Source organism: Lathyrus oleraceus, chromosome 1, assembly GCF_024323335.1.
Source record: "Lathyrus oleraceus cultivar Zhongwan6 chromosome 1, CAAS_Psat_ZW6_1.0, whole genome shotgun sequence".
NCBI lineage: Eukaryota > Viridiplantae > Streptophyta > Magnoliopsida > Fabales > Fabaceae > Lathyrus > Lathyrus oleraceus.
In genome coordinates, this window is record NC_066579.1 from 461342793 (window position 1) to 461363531 (window position 20739).

Consider the following 20739-nt stretch of genomic DNA (forward strand, 5'->3'; position numbering starts at 1 on the left):
TGATAGGTGTATGGATCATACCACTTATAAAGTTCTTAACCTCCAATTTTTAAAGAAATGTGGGACTTCTAACTCAAACTTGTGAACAACAGGGTTGCCCTCACATATTTATACGATCAACAACCCGAGAACCTAAGAAGTTCCAGTATGAGACTTCAAACAAACTTCAACAACACAAATACCAACTTCAACACCCACTCTCACGCCTAACACGGATCTGGGTCAAATTCTCATATTATAGTCCTTATCCTGGCTCTGATACCATGTTAACAATAGAGAAATCAAAGTAGGAAAATGAGAAAGATATTAGAGTTACAATAACATGAATAACATAACTTGTGAAAATAAGAGTTACAAAATAAATAAATAAATAATAAAACATCAATTAACTAAGCTACCATTAACCAAACTATAAAAAACTATTACATATTATTTAACATGATATATATTATGAGTTTGGAGAAACAGACCACTTCAATTTAAAAAAATTGATTCAGATATAGAGATTGGATGAGGCAGAGATACCTGAACCCTTTTTGATCCGACTTTATATTCAATTATTTATCTCCGTTTGAATTTAAGAGAATGAATATTTAACTTGGATTCAAATTTGGGTACGAGAAGGGTAAAATCCATCTCTGCCCCGCGATGTTACCATACCTACATACAATACATGCATTTACAGTAATTTAATGAATTAAATTTGATTGACCTATTTTTAAAATATAAAATAACATAATATAATATAATATATTTTTATTTACATGTGAATTATGTTGAAGTGTAATCCAAATTCACATTTAAGCTAACATTTCATTTTAATTTGCATTTAGATTTAATTTGAGTTTCATTTAGTTGTTCTGGTGGTATAAATACTGAACTCAAGTTCCAGTTTGTAACTAATTCATTTTGAAATCGTTTTTCAATTAGAAAGATAAAGTTAGTTAGAATTTTCTCTCTCTTCCATCATCTTCTTCTTCATTTTCTTCATTCTTGTGCACCAATAATTGGTATATAAAGCTCTAATTTAATTCACAGGAAAACACGAGTGTACGTGAGACATGTGTGATTGATTCTGTTCATTCAATTCATAGTTAATTGAAGGTCAGAATCGAAACAAAATCACATTTCTTGATTCGCGGGATTGGGAAATACGAGTGTTGGTGAGATCTGAGTGAATTTGCACGAAAACAAAGATGAACGGTAGCTTCAACATAAAGCTTCCAGTATTTAATGGTAAGTATTGGAATCAGTGGATGATTCAGATGCATGTGTTGTTTGACGCTCAAGATGTTCTTGATCTTGTCAATGACATTAACACGGTGGTTGCAATAGATGCAACAAAAGCGTATGGAAACGCACAAAGAGAAACAAGGAAGAATGATCAAAAGGAGTTGTTCTATATCCATCAGTGTGTGTATACAAATGTGTTTGAGAATATTGTTGATTCAATGAGGGAGAAGGCTGCGTGGGACACATTGATATCATGCTATGACAATGATGCACCAGTGAAGAACATGAAACTTCAGTCTCTATGTATGTAGTATGAGAATCTCGACATGAAGAACAATGAGAAGGTACCTGATTATATCCCCAGAGTGATTTTGATCATAAATGAGATGAAATCTTGTGGAGAAACTCTCTATGAACAAGTAATCATTGAAAAGGTACTGAGATTAATTACTCATAAGTTTGATTGCATTGTTATAGCAATTAAACACTCTAAGGACGTCACCACCATGAGAATTAAAGAGTTGCAGAGTAGTCTAGAGGCATAAGATTTGTGTATGACTGAGAGAAACTATGAAAGAGAGGTAAAACAGGCTCTGAAAGCGTCTTCTGGTAAGAAGAATCAAAAGCAGTCTTGGTCAGAGGCCAAGATGAGACACAATGGTGATTATCATAAATCAGAAACCTCCAACTCTGATGAGAAGAAACATCAGAAGGGAATTGTGAAGTTTGACAAGAAGACTGTTTAATGATATTGTTGTAAAAAGTTTGACCACTTTGCTGCTGATTATTGGTCAAACAAGGAAAGGAAATTAGAAGAAGCAAACATAGGCAGAGGAGATTTTGATGATGAACCTGTGCTATTAATGGCTTCTAAATCTGATGGTGGATATTTGGTAGACTGGTGGTATATGGACACTGGATGCTCAAATCAACTAACTAGAAACAAATAATGGCTAATTTATTTTGACTCTAGAAAGTGGACAAATATCAGATGTGCTAATGATAAGCATCTTAATGCTGAAGGAATTGGAAATGTAAAAGTTAGAGTGAAGAATGGAAAAAATATTCTGATCAAGGATGTTTGATATATTTATGGCATGAAGAGCAATCTGATGAGTGTATGTCAACTAATTAAGAAAGGTTTCTCAGTTACTTTGAAGGACAATCTCTTAAAGTTGTATGATTATGATCAGAACTTGATTATGCAATATGAACAGCGAAGAAAGAGAACATTCAAAGTGAATGTGGAAACAACTGAAACTAAATGCCTTAGTTCAGAAGGTGCTGAAGGTGACAGTGAGCTGTGGCATATGGACTTCAGAAGCTTAAGACATATGAATTCTAAGAAACTAGTACATAGCATTCCTAAGATTGTGAAGTCTGAGAAGTCATGTGAGATATGCATGAAAGACAAACAATATAGATTTTCATTTGTATGAGAAGTAGCTTCAAGAGCAAAACATGCTTTGGAAGTAGTGCATTTTGATGTATGTGGACCATTTCAAGTACCTTCACTTGGAGGAAACAAATACTTTATGTTATTTGTGGATTTGTTTATAAGAATGACATGGGTAGCACTCATCATGTTTAAGCATGAGGTGTTTAATGATTTCAAAAGTTCAAGGTGAAGGATGAAAAGCAATGTGGTAAGTAGCTGAAAGTTCTCAGAACTGATGGTGAAGATGAGTATAACTCATAAGAGTTTAGAAGAAGAGAATAGAGTTGAACATGGGGTGACTGCTCCATATATTCCACAACACAATGGTCTTACTGAAAGAAGAAACAATACTTTGCTTGATATGACAAGAAACATGCTGAAAGAGAAAAAGATCCCTCATACCTTACAAGGAGAAGCTGTTGCCACTGTAACATATGTGCTCAACAAGTGTCTAACCAAGAAGCTGAAGGAAAATATTCCTTTTGAGAAGTGGGCTAGAGATAAGAAAAGTGTGAGTCATTTCAGAGTATTTAGTTCAGTTTATTACAACCACAATACATGTGCTTATAAGCTTTATTGTCCAATCACTAATAAGGTGGAAGTCAACAAAGATGTCATTCTGAAGATATTTCAAACTCTAAAGCAGAATCTGCCTCTGAAGGAGATTCTTCCTCTGAAGATGAGTTTGAAGAAGACTCCGAAGGTGAATCTGATTCTGATCTAGATTCTGATGATGAGTTTGAAGAAGACTCTGCAAGTTGGAAGAGAAAGTTAGTTAGAATTCTCTCTCTCTTCCATCATCTTCATCTTCATCTTTTTCATTCTTATGCACAAACAAATAATTGCACAAACCATCTTTTATATAATATAATATATTTTTTATTTGCATTATAATGATTATCATATTATTACATATTTCATTTTATAATGGTATATACTATTTTAAAAATTAGACCGAACCAATTGGTCGAATCGAAAATCGAGGAGGTTATTGTCTGGTCTGATTACTAATTGAGTAAACTATTGAATATGTGGGAATTAGTCAAAATCAACCAAAATCAATAAAAAATAGCGAATTGACGATTTGAAAAACGGATGAGTTAAATGCTTGCTTTTTTTCTTAGTAAAACTATGTTGTTTCGATAATTAAAAATAAAATAAAATATAATACACTTTGTTCAAAACTTATTTAGAGATACATTTCCTCTTTGATATTATAAATTTATTAGACATTACAATTATTTTGTTATGTTGTAGTTAGATTTTATTCAAAATTTATTTGTATTATTTTGGGTGTGATGTCTATGTTTAGAATTTGAATTAGAAAATTAATATTTGCAATTATGATATTTTAAAAATTTAAAATTTTATAGATTTTGTTATTTTTTTTAAAGATCGAATTATTCAGTTTGATCAATTTAATAACTATATAATTTTATTATAAAAATTGATTTATTCGTTATCTAATTTAATCTAATTTGGTCTTGTGGTTCGATTAGTAATCCAATCCAATAGTTGACTAAAAAACGTGTTCCAATATTCTCACTAGGATATGTTAAATATTTTTTATGAAATTATTTTATGTCTTGTAGTGAGATATATCCATATATGTTTTTGATACGGATTATTTTTGTGTATGTATAAAAGTATGATTATTCTTCCAAAAATAAAAATAAAAATTACAAGCCACATAATTTAATGAAAACAACCAAAAACGTTTTTCATTTTGCATTAAGAAACTTTTGACTTATAAGTTACTATATTCTCTGTCACACAAAGATGTATTAAAACTATTGGCATTAATATTATATATTTCCAACAATACTATACTATGTTCTATACGTGCATGTTATGTGTTTCTCACAACTCCAAAAACAAATAGAAACTAATTTTTCTTATTCTATCTTTTATATTCTTATATCATGATTTATATTCTTTACCTTTTAAATTATAATTCATAATAATTTGATATTACTCTTTGAGCTCACACGCTTTGTACGAGTTTTTTATTTACGTATATATAGTCGACTAAATAATGCATGTAACATCAGAAAATGATGCTGCAACTTTCAATTATATGACACAGAAATCAGGTTACTTGCACCATTCACACATTCTATATATTCTCCATTGTTGAATTAAAATTTAATATATTTTTTTTAAATTTATTTGAGAGATTTTAATTATAAGTTCGTTTGTTTTAGTTTATTTTACAATGACTATTATAATATTATACATTTTTGTTAAAAAATATTTACAATTTTTTTTTGAAAAACACTTCAAATTAAAAAGTAATTAGAATAGTTCTTTTGTTATTTTAGAAAATTTTATCTTTTTACTAACATTTTTTAAATATTAAAATTTTAAAAAATATTAAAATTTTAAAAAATATTAAAATTTAATGATGTTATGAATAGTTTTTCATAAAACCCCTTTTTGAAATATGTATTTTTTAAGAAGTTATATAATTTTAACCATGTTTTAGTTTTTAATAATATATATTTATGTTATTAGATATCAAAATTAACCTTCAAAAAATGTTAAAGTTAGTCTTTTAATTTTAAAAATTAAATTTGAAATAAATTCTATTATTTTGATTTGTTTATAAAAATTATTTTTAAAATCTTAATTAAAAAGATATAATTATTTTGAGTTGATGTGGATTTTTTTAATATTCAAATTTAAAGACAAATATGATTATATATATATATATATATATATATATATATATATATATATATATATATATATATATATATATATATATATATATATATATATATATATATATATATATATATATATATATATATATATATATATATATATATATATATATATATATATATATATGACAAAAAATCCAAATTTGAAGGCCAACAAAAGCCAGATATAAATACAATTTTCTGAGTCACATGTGAATAGAAAGACAAAAGTGTCCCCACTAACACTATTGATATATCATAGTTATCATTGGATCTAAACTATTGGCTATATATTGAAAACCATATTTCATAGGGTCACTATATACATCTTTCATTAGTGAGACATGAAAGGAACCATCATGTTTTCTCTTGACCTTTGCCCCTTCTTTCTTTTCTCCTTTAACCAATTATCTTCTTCATTTTAGGATCTATTCTCAAACTTGTTGAATCTTCACTTAGAATTTTGTACAAGTACAAGAAAATGGAGAACAATTTCAGTTCATATAATTCTTCTAGCTTGAAGAGAAAACATCATCATGATGTTAAAGAAGATTATACATCATCTTCATCTTTCAATCTTAGGAATGTTTCAAAACTCATTCTTCCACCACTTGGTGTTTCTAGAGAGAATCAAGTTTACTCAAGATGGATCATTTCACCAATGGATTCTAGATACAGGTAGAGATATCTTGTTTGCTTCAGACTAACTTCATTTTCAAACTTCTTTCTCTCTTAAAATTATAATTAAACTTTTATAACTTTTATGTTAACTTTTTAGGATTTTTTTAAGGTAAAAGTTTATCATAAGTAAAAAAAAGTTATACTCAAATATATCATTTAAGATATATTTTAATACTTTTGGTTTAATTAACTAATAGTATTATTTTTTTATGTCTCAAAGTATAAACTTGCTCACTAATTTCTTTTGTTTTGGTGAATTTCTTATTCACTAAGTTTTTTTTTGGTTACATCATATTCAATAAGTTTGCTAGTATTAATTAATTTAGTAAAAACAATTAATCAATCATGTCAATATAATTTATTTAAATATAATTATTGTTTCATAGTTTAAAAATTAATTAATTTTAAAAAATATATTTTTTAATTTAATTAATAAAGAGACTTGTCTCAATATTTATTTTAAACATCTAGATTTGTTGGGTTAGTCCAAACAAAAAGTGTATGTCTGTATTTTAATAAAATTAATATATTACCATAATTGATGTCAAATTCATTGTGTTTCAAAATATAGTGTTAGAATATTATAATTATTTTAGTTATAAAAATTAATTTATGGATTAAATTAACGCTGTATTTTTATTTAATATATATTATATGATTATGTGCAGGTGTTGGGAGAGTTTTATGGTTGTTTTGGTAGCATATTCTGCATGGGCTTATCCCTTTGAAGTTGCTTTCATGCATTCTTCTCCAAATAGAAAACTCTACATTGTGGACAATATTGTTGATCTTTTCTTTGCCATTGATATTGTTATGACATTCTTTTTGGCATTCATTGATGGAACTACTCATCTTCTGGTCAGAGATTCCAAAAAAATTGTTCTAAGGTAATTTCTTAACTTATTTATCAGCTATTCAAATTATAGTTTTACATTAATATTAATTAAAAAGTTTAATTGAAATGTAATGACGATTGTGGTGTAGAGATATTTTAATTGATTAAAGTTTTGGTCATTTATTTTGTTCAATTCACATATGTTTCCCTATTTTAAAATAAAATTGACCTTCCTATTTTAAATTAAAACATTTTTAGTTCATCTTTCATATTCTTTTTATAGGAAATTGGTTGAATTTTAATTTTTAAACTTATATTTTTATCTATAAAATTCAATAATAAATCTATATACGATGATTTTACATATTTTATAAATAATTTTTTATTTAAAAATTGAAAACATCGTTAATTTTAAGTGTAAATTTATGAAAAGGAGACAAAAAATATTTAAATTTAAAATAGAGGATCCGTTTTGTGAATTAGGTGAAATAGAGGGTCAAAATTATAATTAAACTTATTAAGTATTTAATAGAATGTTTTTTTTAGAAAATAAGTAATACTAATAAATATTAAAAAATAATTTTTTATAATAATAATAAATTAATATCATATATTTTTAAACACACAAGAACTAAATCATGTTCAATAAATATTTATTGAAATACTTTTAAAATGAACTTCAAAATTTATCTCATAATAAAATAAAAACATTTTTAATAGAAGAAAACTAAATATATTCTTAGACTTATCTAACAATTTTGAACAGATACAAAATAATTTTTGTTTTTTTTTGAAAATACTTAAAATATTAATTTATAAATTAAATATATCAAAATTACTTTTGTTTTATTTTATTTTAATCAAGAGCAACTAACAAATAGGAAAATTAAAATAAATACATTTAGGCAGCAATCTAGAAATATTTATACAAACGCCTAAAATAATGGGTACATTCCAAATTATTGTATAGTATAGACCAATTAGAAAAACATGAAAAAGTGATGAGAATAATTTAATACTTCTTGTATTCTTTTTAAAAATTATTTTATTATCTAAAAAAACTGAATCTAAGTAGTATGTAAAGTGTAAAAGTATTATTATTCTAATAAAAAAGATGAAAAGCTCCATACAAGAATATAATAATATATGACATTCTCTTTATCATAAAGCATTTGATTTATTAGTATTCTTTCTCTAATTCATACGTGAGGGATTGATATTAATTATTCATTTTCTAAAATTCCAAATTCATATATTCTTAAAGAGGCTAAACATTAGGGCCTAATTTCAACCTAAGTTTGATAATATTGATGTGTAAGACCAACTATTCAGATAATGATTAATTATAGTTGTTGTAGGAGTAGGAGTATTAATTAATTAGATTTAAATAAATAAGAGAAGATAATGAACATCTGGTTCTTTTTTAACCACAAAACTTGTATATGGGCCAGGGTCCAAATCTTAGACAAAAAATTGGTGGGCCAGCCCAATTTAAATAGAGGGCCCAATAATTTAATGCAATGTTGATGTTCCATAAATGTCATAGACTTTGGTATGAATAATGTGGTTGCACCCATGCCATAATTGAAAATGACATGCTTTCTAGCATATGGACGCACAGCAAAAGCGAGTTTACCTACCCCTTGAGGTTGAGAAAGCAACATGTACACCATACATCAAATCAAATATAAGATGTGTTTGAAAGAAGTCGTCACCTCCATCCATTTATCCTTTTATTTAGAAGAGTCAAGTAAATCAAACGAAAAATTTAAACTCCTAGACTACCACGATAGTTGGGTTTTACAAATATCATATCATTTAGATCAAGATACAATCATCTTTGATTATGTCCTAGAGAAATATCCTTTAAACCCTAATGATTTTTTTTCAAATCTTGACATATATCTTTAAAAAAGACAAAAAAATAAATAAATCGAAATATCATTAATAACATAATTGAGTAAAATCACTCACCCCAAGTTAACATACATATGATTTTTTGATTACAACCATCTAGAAATACGACAAATTAATGGTAACCTTAGATACTCGAAGGGCGTGAACCCTTGCTTGCGATGAAGTAAGTCAAAAGATAAGTCTAAAATTAATCCTTACGAGACTACTCTGCACAAAATTAATCCGAAGACCCAATGCTAGCTCAAAATCCCGAGAAATGTCTTAATCGTCCATATGTTATTCAATTGAGGCACCAACAAAGATAATTATATTATCCGTATACTGTAGATAGGAAACATGTTGAGAAACAAGTGTGAAATGCGTTGAGAAACATATGTGAGTTATAAGTCTCACATTCCTTAGAAAAGTAGAGGTTGAACATCTTAGAAGTAAGATGACCCATACACCTATCACCTTAAAATTTTGAATGAGTATGTGGTGTCTCTCTCACTTGTTTGAGCGAGTCTTTGACCTTTAAGTGAGTGTTTGATCTAATGTGAATGCTTCCCCCTCATGATGACCCATCAATGGTATCAGAGTCCGGTTCGAGTAAGGGACCGACTCCTTGTGTCGAAAGTCTTCCTGGCATGGTAGTCAGGTGGCGTGTTCTGTTGAAGTGTCCATGACGAGATAAAGTGTCTCTCAACGACGGTAAAAGCATGTGGATGAAAGAGCTTCCGTTTGAGAGGGAGAATAGTGGATGAACTCACACTTGAGGACCCATACACCTATCACCTTAATATTTTTGGTTAATATGTAGTGTCTATCTCACTTGTTTGGGTGGATCTTTGACCTTTAGGTGATTGTTTGATCCAATATGAATGCTTCTTCCTCATGATAACCCATCAAAACACTCAAACCCGAGACTTCGACTCTAAACCCAGAGAAAAAGATCAAGGTCCACCTCCCGGAAAAACAAATCACAGAGGCCTTCATACTCGAGCAAGAATACGAACGAAGTAGGGGGTCACCTTACTCGAATCCCTTTTAGATACTAATTTTTTGGATTAAATAACTGTTGATCAAAACCATAAAATTACTAAAAAAAAATACCCTTTTAGATACTAATTTCTTGAATTAGATAATGGGTGATCAAAACCATAAAATTACTAAAAAAAAAAAAACCAAACACACACGCATTTAGGATCTCCCCTTAGCATTAAATCAAAAAATGATAAACATATAGCTAAAAAAAACTCCAATTGACCAAGTCACACATTTTCAAATCCACCTTAAAAATTAATCTAACTTTTTTGATTCTATTCGTACACTTAAAAAGTGTCAAACATACATTTAAAGACAAACTTATATCATTATTTAAATATGATGTTTAGGTCGAATTTTATGTGTAGCCAAGTCTAGATAGGTCTAACCTATATCTATTTTTAAATAGAAAAACAATTTTTTTTTTACACAATATTAAGATAAATTTGTTGAATATCAAAAGTTAAAACCTACGTCCGTCCTTGTAATCGAATGTTCTTGCTACAACCACCACCACCACCGTGAATCAAATTAAAGAGATGACATATTTTTTTTATTAACTTTTCAAATTTTAAGTATTGGATTCATAACTAGTAGCATGTTTTTATCATCATAAAAATACAAAAAATAAAATAAATTCAATACTTAATCTTAAAATAATAAAAAACAAAGATACATATGAAACAGTTGTTAACAAGAGTCATAGACTAATATGATGATGATGATAGGTACTTGTCAACATGGTTCATAATGGATGTGGCATCCACAATACCATATGAAGCAATAGGCTTTATTTTAACTGGCAAACACAAATTGGGCCTCCCTTACTTCCTCTTAGGAATGCTCAGATTTTGGAGAATCAGACGTGTCAAACAATTCTTCACAAGGCTTGAAAAAGACATCAGATTCAGCTATTTCTGGGTCAGATGTGCTAGGCTTCTTTCTGTCACACTTTTTTCAATTCATTGTGCTGGCTGTCTCTACTACATGCTAGCTGATAGGTACCCTCATCAAGGAAACACATGGATTGGAGCTGTCATTCCAAATTTCAGAGAGACAAGTCCTAGAACCAGATACATTTCAGCCATCTACTGGTCCATCACCACCATGACAACTGTTGGTTATGGCGATCTTCATGCTGTCAACACCATGGAAATGATTTTCATTATCTTCTATATGCTCTTCAACCTTGGCCTAACTGCTTACTTGATTGGTAACATGACAAATCTTGTAGTCGAAGGAACTCGTCGCACGATGGAATTTGTAAGTATTATTTATTATTACTATCAGAAACGTAGGTACAATTGGCCGAACTCCGAACTTCATGATGAAATTTTATATTGTTGTAGAGAAATAGCATTGAAGCAGCATCAAACTTTGTGTGCCGAAATAGGTTGCCTCCGAGGTTAAAAGAACAGATTCTTGCTTACATGTGTTTGAGATTTAAGGCGGAGAGATTGAATCAGCATCAGTTAATCGAACAGCTTCCGAAATCAATTTGCAAAAGTATTTGCCAGCATTTGTTTTTTCCAACTGTGGAGAAAGTCTATCTCTTCAAAGGCGTCTCGAAAGAAATCCTTTTGTCCCTAGTAAGAGACAGCGTTGATTCTTACGTTTATATTGAGACTCTGGATGGATAAACAACTTAATTAAGCGCTTGTTGTGAATGTTTTGCAGGTTGCGAAAATGAATGCGGAATATATACCACCTAAAGAGGATGTTATAATGCAGAATGAAGCACCGGATGATGTTTACATTATAGTGTCCGGAGAAGTTGAGATCATTGATAGTGTGATAGAGAAAGAGAGAGTTTTAGGGACTCTAACAAGAGGAGACATGTTTGGAGAAGTTGGTGCACTTTGTTGCAGGTCTCAAAGCTATACCTATAGAAGCAAGACTCTTACACAGCTTCTGAGGTTGAAAACCAATGTTCTTATAGAAGCAATGCAGATTAAAAAAGAAGATAATATACTAATACTCAAAAATTTCCTTCAGGTTGGTTATGGTTTTGGCTTGTGATTAGTTATTTATTAGTATTACTAGTGATAATCATCATTATTATGGTTTTGACTTGAAAGCTTATAGAGTATAATGTGATGCAATTGCAGCATTATAAGCAGCTTAAGGATTTGACTATCAAAGATTTAATGGTGGAGAATGTTGAAGAAGAGGATCCTAACATGGCTGTGAATTTGTTAACTGTGGCTAGCACAGGTAATGCTGCTTTTCTTGAGGAGCTTCTGAGAGCTGGTTTGGATCCTGATATTGGTGACTCAAAAGGGAAAACTCCTTTGGTATGTATGCTCATGTCTAATATTCATCTCTTTTTGTGTCTGGTATTCAACACCTGTCAGTGTCAGTGTAAGTGTCTGATACAACATTGACAATTCATTATTTTAAATTAATATCGGTGTATATGTGTTAGTATATTGTATCTGATGTTCGTGTCTGTATCAGTGTTTCGTAGATTACTTCCTTCCTTTACTATGAACTTAATTGATGACTGTGTGTGCAGCACATAGCAGCAGCAAATGGACATGAAGAGTGTGTTAGAGTCTTGCTCAAACATACATGCAACATACATATAAAAGGTATCACATGTATTTTTCTGAATATTTTCTATGTATGTATGTACTTCACATTCATGTAGTGATTTACATTACCATTACATTTATTGACAGATATGAATGGTAACACTGCACTATGGTATGCAATAGCTTCAAAACATTACTCAATCTTCAGAATCCTCTATCAGCTTTCTGCACTTTCTGATCCATACACAGCAGGGAATCTTCTATGTCTAGCAGCAAAAAGAAACGATTTAACCGTGATGAACGAGCTTTTAAAGCAAGGACTAAACATCGACTCGAAAGATGGACACGGCACGAAAGCTATACAAATTGCTATAACAGAAAATCTTGTTGACATGGTTCAGTTGCTTGTTATGAACGGCGCAGAAGTTGCTGATATACATACTCATGAATTTTCTGCATTGACCTTAAATGAGCTACTTCAGAAACGCGAAATTGGACATCTAATTAATGTGAATGAGGAAATGCCTAGTGAATTTGTATTAGAAGGTGAAAATAAAGAACATAAACAAATTTGGAGAAGATATAATGGAGTAGAGTTTCCAAGAGTAAGTATATATAGAGGTCACCCTATACTGAGAAGAGAAAAAGGTTTCAATGAAGCCGGAAAGTTAATAAAGTTGCCTGATTCATTAGAAAAGCTCAAAATTATCGCAGGTAAAATTTCAAATTCACCGGAAGTTAGTACTAATATAGTGATATTTTTACTATAAATACTAGCGTGTAGACGGATATAGACGTGTCTTCTGTTTGTTTTTCTGAGATTCTTATTTTTCTTCATCTTTTATTTGTGTTTATTAGGTGAAAAATTTGAGTTTGATGCTAGAGATGCAATGGTGACAAATGAAGAAGGAGCAGAAATAGATAGTATTGATGTGATAAGAGACAATGACAAAGTTTTTATTGTTGAATAGACTATTGACTTTGGTTGTTCATGTAAGAAGGATGATAGTAATGATTTTCAGAATTTTGCCATGGACTAACATTAATATTATTGCTACTACTAGGCTAGTGAGGCTAATGTTGATCAGACAATATGGTCACATGCCTTTCTAGTCATGTGAATATTTGACATGGGTTGCACAAATGTGTGCAATATGAATTATTAGGATAACTCAGGTTAAGACTCCCTAAAGAGTTGTGTTTTTGTAATGTGGATGGCAATGCTGCCTTTTAAATTTTCACTGCGAATGAGATTGCAATCATCTTCGATATGTTTAATACGCTCATGGAACACCGAGTTCTTTGTAATGTGGAAGGCTAATTGACTATGACAGTGGAGACACTTAGGTTGATTATGCAAAACACCAAGATCAGCAAGAATATCTTTTAAGCGCTTCAATTCATATTTGGTGGCTGCCATAGACTGATACTCCGCCTCGGTAAAGGGACGAGAGATCGCCTACTACTTCTTTGTCCAGGAAATAGGAGAGCCCCTAGATGTTTTATCCAACTTACGGAAGACTTGCGAGTAAGATGACTACTTGCCCAATCTGAATCACATTAACTAGTTAGTTTCAAATCACAATTTTCAATTTAAGAGGGCGCCATGTGTGGGTTTCCCTTTCAAGTAGAGAATGACCTGCAATGGTGCTTCCCAATATCCTTGTCTATAAAATGAGAGAGTATATATATTAGAAATATCAGTAAAGTTGAATGGATCCAGGACTACATCATGAATAAAGTCACTTTCTTTAAAAGTATTTCAAACACTCTCTTTATGTCTTAGAGTTGGAAGCTAGAATACGCAGGATAATTCAGTCTTATATCGAATTTGCGCAAGACCAACTAAAACTCGATTTGTAGCGAACAGTGTTTGGAATTCGTGCAAGAGGATATTGAATTTTGTTGTGACCATTTTATGAATTCGGAGTGATGTATTTATAGGCCATGCATGTGTTGTTTCACAAGATTGCGACCCTTGATGAAACAACACATTTTAACTAAAAGTTGCATTGTGCTCAAGTGCCGCCACTAGCGCCTCTACACCCACGCCCTCGGATCCGGTCTCGGAGCCGGTGTCGACACCGGCGAAAGATGTATGAATGAGACAAATTGCAAATGTTTGAGACGACCACATTTGTCCATGTGACACTTTATCCTCTTTTTTCCTTTTGTTGAGTTAATGTTCTTAATTCTTTATAAAGACTTTGAATGTGAGTAAAACATCAAATGTGAGACTATTTCCCTTGCATTTATTAGCATTTACTCCATTCCACTTTTCTTATCATTTTTGAACATACACACATGGACATTTAATGTCCATGAATTTGTAACAATCCCTCACTTGTTCCAATAGTGACAAGATTAATTACAGAAAATGAAACAAAGAATATTAGCATTGTTAGGTATCTTTCGATTTAAAACTTAACCTTAGTAAAGACAACGTAAAGTCTACTCAGAATGTTAGGTAGCAATGCTTTTAAACCATTAATCCATGTGAATAGGCCGATGTTACCTTACATACATTCTTTAAGGGGTTTTCACATACATTTCTAGCCTATCACTTATTTATGGCCATATACTTTCCTGTTTCATGAATTTTCGTGAGAGAAACTCCAACTCTCACTTTGAGACGACACTATCTCGAAATTCATATATGTGAAATTCATATTGTATCCTTTCCATGAGACACATACCCTCAATATTGAACTTCATTAAGAGTTTAAATAAAAACTCAACCCTCATTTTAAAATTCAACATTATCACGAAATATTCGACAAACATCCAAATCAACAACTTGTTGTTACCCATTGAATCTTGAGGTTAATGTTCTGTTAACGTAAGATTAGGTTGCCGCCACTGTCGGAACTCTTACTTAAGGAGTTTCAACCTCACACCTCTCGAGTTTGTTTTTACTAAGTCTCTGACCAGTGGCTTAGTAAGTGGATCAACCAAAATATAGGTCGTCTGTATATAGGTGAGTGAAATAATTCCATCTTTAATCAATTTTCTCACAAATGAATGTCTAAGTCCTATGTGTCTAGACTTTCTATTATACACTTTGCTGAATGCTCTAGCTAAAGTGACTTGGCTATCGTAGTGTATCAACACCTTTGAAACATTGTCTTTTGCCAATGAAACTTCTAACAGAAGGTCCCTAAACCATCCTGCTTTTTGACCGACAAAAGCAATAGCCACGAATTCTGATTCTATGGTTGAAAGAGTAATGCATGTTTGTTTCTTGCTCTTTTAAGAAATTTCTCATCCAGCTAGCGTAAATATCCACCCAGTTATGGATTTATGATCTCTAATATTGTATATCCAACTTGCATCAGTATATCCTTCTAGTATGGCGGAAAACCTGCCATAGTGAATGCCAAGATTTTTGGTCTTTTGTAGATAGCCAAAAATCCTTGTGATTGCCTTCAAATGTTCTTTATTTAGATTACTAGTGAATATACTCATTTTACTAACTACAAATGGTATGTATGGTCTGGTACATTCCATTAAGTACATAAGACACCCTATTGCACTTGCATACTCCAATTGATCCACTGCTCTTTCATTGTTCTTTTGAAGTTTGACAACATGATCAAAAGAAGTGGTTACTTCCTTAAAGTTTAGGTGTTTGAACTTATCAAACAATTTTTTAATATAATGTGTTTGACTAAGTTCGTAACCCCTACTATTTCTCCTTACTTTGATCCCTAAAATTGTGTCAATTAATCCAAGATCTTTCATCTTGAATGTGGAAGTTAGAAACCTTTTTGTCTCTAAAATTCCATCTATGTTGTTGCTAATTATCAACATGTCATCAACGTATAGACAAAAGAATATAGCAATTTTTCGTACCTTTATGTATAAACACTTGTACACGAGTTAGGAGTAAATTCATTTGAAAGTATGACATAATTAAATTTTTTATGCCATTGTTTTGATGCTTGTTTTAGCCCATAGGGATTTGACAAGTTTACACACCTTTTTGTTCATTACCAGGAAACATGTAACCTTCTGGTTGTTACATTTAGATTTTCTCATCTAGATCTCCATTTAAGAATGTTGTTTTAACATTCATTTGATGAACTATAAAGTCATTCAAAGAGGCTAAGGCGAACAATATTTTAATTGTTGTCATTCAAAGTAATCAACACCCTATTTTTGTCCAAGTCCCTTTGCTACTAATCTTGCCTTATATGTGTTTAATGTACCATCACTATGATACTTATTTTTAAACACCCACTTGCATCCAATGAACCTTGATCCGTTTGGTAAGTCAACAAGTTCCCAAGTGTGATTTGACGTGATTGAATTCATTTTATCTTGGATAACGTCTTTCCAAAAGGAAGAGTATCTCAAAGCCATTACTTTCTTGTAAGTTTTAGGATTATCTTCTACTTGAAGAATAATAGGAATATTCCGTACATAATTCTCACAGTTTCCTTCAACTAGATAAAAAGAAATAAGTTGAGAATGGATTTTGTTTGGTCCTAGATCCTTTGTTTTCCGGACTCTTTTGCTTATCCTAGGCTCGGGTTGTGCTTCAATGATCCGAGAGGTACTTTCTGGTTGTATCTCGATACTCCGAGAAGAATCTTCCTCACAAGATTCTTTGTTTACGAGAGACTCAGGTTCTTTATCCTTAGTAATAAGGTTTTCATATAATTCTACATCCCGGGATTCAACGATTACATTAGACTCTAAGTTTAAAATTCTATATGTTTTACTATTTGATGCATAACCTATAAAGGCACATTTTATTCCACGAGGACCTAATTTTGTTCTCTTAGGATCCATATTTTTATAGTAGGCTACACACCCTTACACTCTGAAGTAACCGATATTTGGTGCCCTGCCTTTCCATAACTCATATGGGAAAATACCGGGTTTCTTCAAAGGAATTCTGTTAATTATGTGGCAAGCGGTCTGTAAGGACTCACCCCACAAATTAAATGGTAATTTGGAATGTATTAACATGTCATTCATCATCTCTTGATATGTTCGATTCTTCCTCTCGATTATACCATTTTGTTATGGTGTGTGAGGTACGGAGCATTCATGTATAATACCTTGTTCTTCACGAAATGTATCAAATTCAGTAGAAAAATATTCACCACCCTTATCACTCCTAAGGACTTTGATTCTTTTATTTAATTGATTTTCTACTTCTTCTTTGTAAACTTTAAAGACATTGAAAGCATCATCTTTATGCCTTAAAAGATATACATATGTGAACCTAGAAGAATCATCGATGAATGTAATGAAATATATGTTTCCCCCACGGGTTAACATGCCATTAAATGCACACAAATCTAAATGTACAAGATCAAGGATATTTGTATGTCTTTCAACACTTTTGAAATGTTTCTTAATCATCTTTGATTTCACGCATAATTCACATTTTTCGAAATTATTTATATTATATGAGATCAAACCAGATTTAATTAGTCTCTTCATAGAACTAATATCAATATGTGCTAATCGATTATTCCATACAGAAACAGACTCAAACATGTAAGCAGAATTAACAATTTCATTAATAATATTGTTGATAGTACATAGTTTGATAATTCCCTCAGTGAAATATCCTTTTCCTATAAATACACCATTATAGGTTAATATGAGTTTGCCCGATTCATATACAAATTTAATTTACGGCTTACCCAACAAATCCCCACTAACAAGATTCCTATTCATATCTGGGACATGAAGCACATTAACAAGAGTGACTTTGTTTCCGGAAGTGAAGTTTAGTTCGACGAATCTGGTTCCAACAACTTTATATCGTACTTAATTTCCCATTTGTACTTCCTGTCCATCATTGGCCTCATAATATGTTTTAAAAGTAGCCATGTCGTAAGAGACATGCATTGTAGCACATGTGTCATACCATCATCCTTGCACTTTGCCTTTGATTTCCATTACTTCACTTACCGCAACGATTATGTCGTCATTTGCATGAACACCATTGATCTCATTTTTTGACTCATTTTTCCTGCAATCTCGAGCATAGTATCCGGGTTTTCCACACACAAAACAATTGCTTTTCGGACCTTTAGGACCGCCAGAATGTTTGAACTTTTTATGTTCTTTTTTTAGGTCTAAGATGACTCTCCACGCCATCATGTTTCCTTTTTCCTTTGTTGGTCACAACATTGGATTTGGAAAGACCACCAGATTCTGAATTCTCTATTTCCTTCGATTCGAAGGTGTTTCTGGATTTTCTTTAAAGAGAAGTCCTCAAAACTGCGCAACAATTTCTTTCTGTAGCCTTTCCACGAAGTTGACAATTTTGTAATGATTGCGGCAACTTGAAAGGTTTCAGAAATGTCTAATTTCACAGATTTTATTTTATTCACGAGAACCTGTAACTCATGCACTTGGGAAAGAATGAGTTTGGAATCTATAAATTTAAAATCAAAGTATTTAGAAGCTAAAAACCTCTTCGTACCTTCCTCTTCAACCTTTAATTTAAACTCGAGTGCCTTCCAAATTTCTATTGCATACTGAGTATCCGTATATAGATCGCAGAGACGATCATACAACATATTCAGAATATGTCCACGACATAACAATTCGTCCTCCTTACGCTTCTTGCGCTCGTTCTTGAGTTCACCAGAGTCATCCTTGGTTGGTTCAAGAATTCGTGTTAAATCAGGATCTAAGACATAGTGAAACTTCAGAGTGGTAATTAGGAATGTCATTTTATCTTGCCATCTAGTGAAATTGGTTCCATCAAAGCAATCCAACTTGACGAGGTCTTGGTTCATAACTTTGATGCTTGAAACTGCAGCATCGAAATCCATTATAGTAATACTTTTAAGATTGTTAGAAATATCGGAAAATTTGAATGGATCCAGGACTAAACCGTGGATGGAGTCACTTTCCTTAAAAGTATTTCAAGCACTCTCTTTATGTCTTAGAGTTGGAAGTAGGAATACCCATGATAATTCAACCTTATATCGAATTTGCGTAAGACCAATAAAAACTTGATTTGCAACGAATAGTGTTTGGAATTCGTGCTAGAGGATATTCAGTTTTATTATGATCATTTGTGAATTTGAAGTGATGTATTTATATGCCATGCATGTGTTGTTTCACAAGGTTGCGACCCTTGATGAAACAACATTTTTTAACTAAAAGTTACATTATTTCCAATCATTGCCTATCTTCATTCCACAACAACATTTCACGAAGTTTTAGTTCTCTTCGAATTCAAAAATTCAAACGCATGCATCAACCAAAACAAGAGCAATGACCGACTGCTATCCGTCGAAGCGCCACTGATGCCACCTCATAACGTTGCGAGTAACCCGATTTCTCCGATGCATTGTGCCTAAGTGCCGCATACAAGCCGCCACTAGTGCCTCTATACCCACGCCGTCGGACTCGGTCCCGGAGGGCGACACCAGCGAGAGGTGTATGGATGAGACAAGTTGCATAATGCTTGAGACCACCATATTTGTCCATGTGACACTTTATCCTCTTTTGTCCTTTTGTTGAGTTAATGTTATTAACTCTTTATAAAGACTTTGAATGTGAGTAAAAATTCTAACGTGAGAATATTTCCCTACATTTATTAACATTTACTCCATTCCACTTTTCTTATCATTTTGGAACATACACACATGGACATTTAATGTTCATGAATTTATAACAATATGAATAAAATATGTCAATCGTGGCCATGTAAAGAAAATTTTGGAACTTCTTTGAGAGTCAACCGATGATTCTGTTCCATGGGAGTACTTGCTCGTTTCGATCCAAAAAGACATGTCTCATATATGATGTACATCACATATTTTTGTTGATGGAGAAAAATTCCACTATTAGAGCGAGTCACTTCATAGACTAAAAAATATTTGAGTTTGCCAAGACCTTTGTGTGAAAACATTAGTGCAAATAATCCTTGAAGATCATTCCCACCAATAAGTTGGCCGTGTACATGGACTAAGACTACAATATACACCTTCTATTTTTGCATAACAAAAAGAGAGTAGTTTGATCGTGATTTTGTGAATCCAAAATGTTTCTTCCCAGGAGGTCAATCTATTACTATCCAAGTTTTGTTATTTTTAAGTGCTTATATCCCATCTTTCATAGCTTTGGAAGTGCACTCACGGTATCGTATGGTATCACTTATGTGTTTTGATGTTTTTTCAATTTGAATATAGTTGCTTTAGTTTAATTGTATATTTGTAATTTGTCTCTCATTTAATATTTGTGTGCTTGTACGTTGTTCGTATTTCATTTGTATTGTAATTGCTTAGACTATCATTGTATGTACCACTAAGAACCCTCCATTCTCAATTGAATAAGAGTTTGTTTTGATCCATGATATTGTTTCCTTTTGAGCCTAGCAAATTTCCCCTTTGT

The 20739-nt window shown here is 31.5% G+C and overlaps 1 protein-coding gene across 2 annotated transcripts in view; it reads left to right on the forward strand.

The window, feature by feature from the left end:
* The first annotated feature begins 5702 nt into the window (after nt 1-5702).
* The window catches only part of LOC127085672 (potassium channel AKT2/3), a 33836-nt gene continuing 18799 nt past the window's right edge, over nt 5703-20739 (forward strand). Inside the window, exons 1-9 of one of the 2 annotated variants that reach the window (XM_051026171.1) lie at nt 5705-6054; nt 6726-6944; nt 10561-11095; nt 11182-11421; nt 11510-11827; nt 11941-12126; nt 12348-12423; nt 12514-13080; nt 13225-13628. In XM_051026171.1, the coding sequence (XP_050882128.1) occupies nt 5858-6054; nt 6726-6944; nt 10561-11095; nt 11182-11421; nt 11510-11827; nt 11941-12126; nt 12348-12423; nt 12514-13080; nt 13225-13337 (2451 nt within the window). In that variant the 5' untranslated portion in view covers nt 5705-5857 and the 3' untranslated portion in view covers nt 13338-13628. Of the gene's footprint in view, nt 6055-6725; nt 6945-10560; nt 11096-11181; nt 11422-11509; nt 11828-11940; nt 12127-12347; nt 12424-12513; nt 13081-13224; nt 13629-20739 lie in introns of those variants that run through there. The other variant, XM_051026178.1, reaches the window with a different exon arrangement.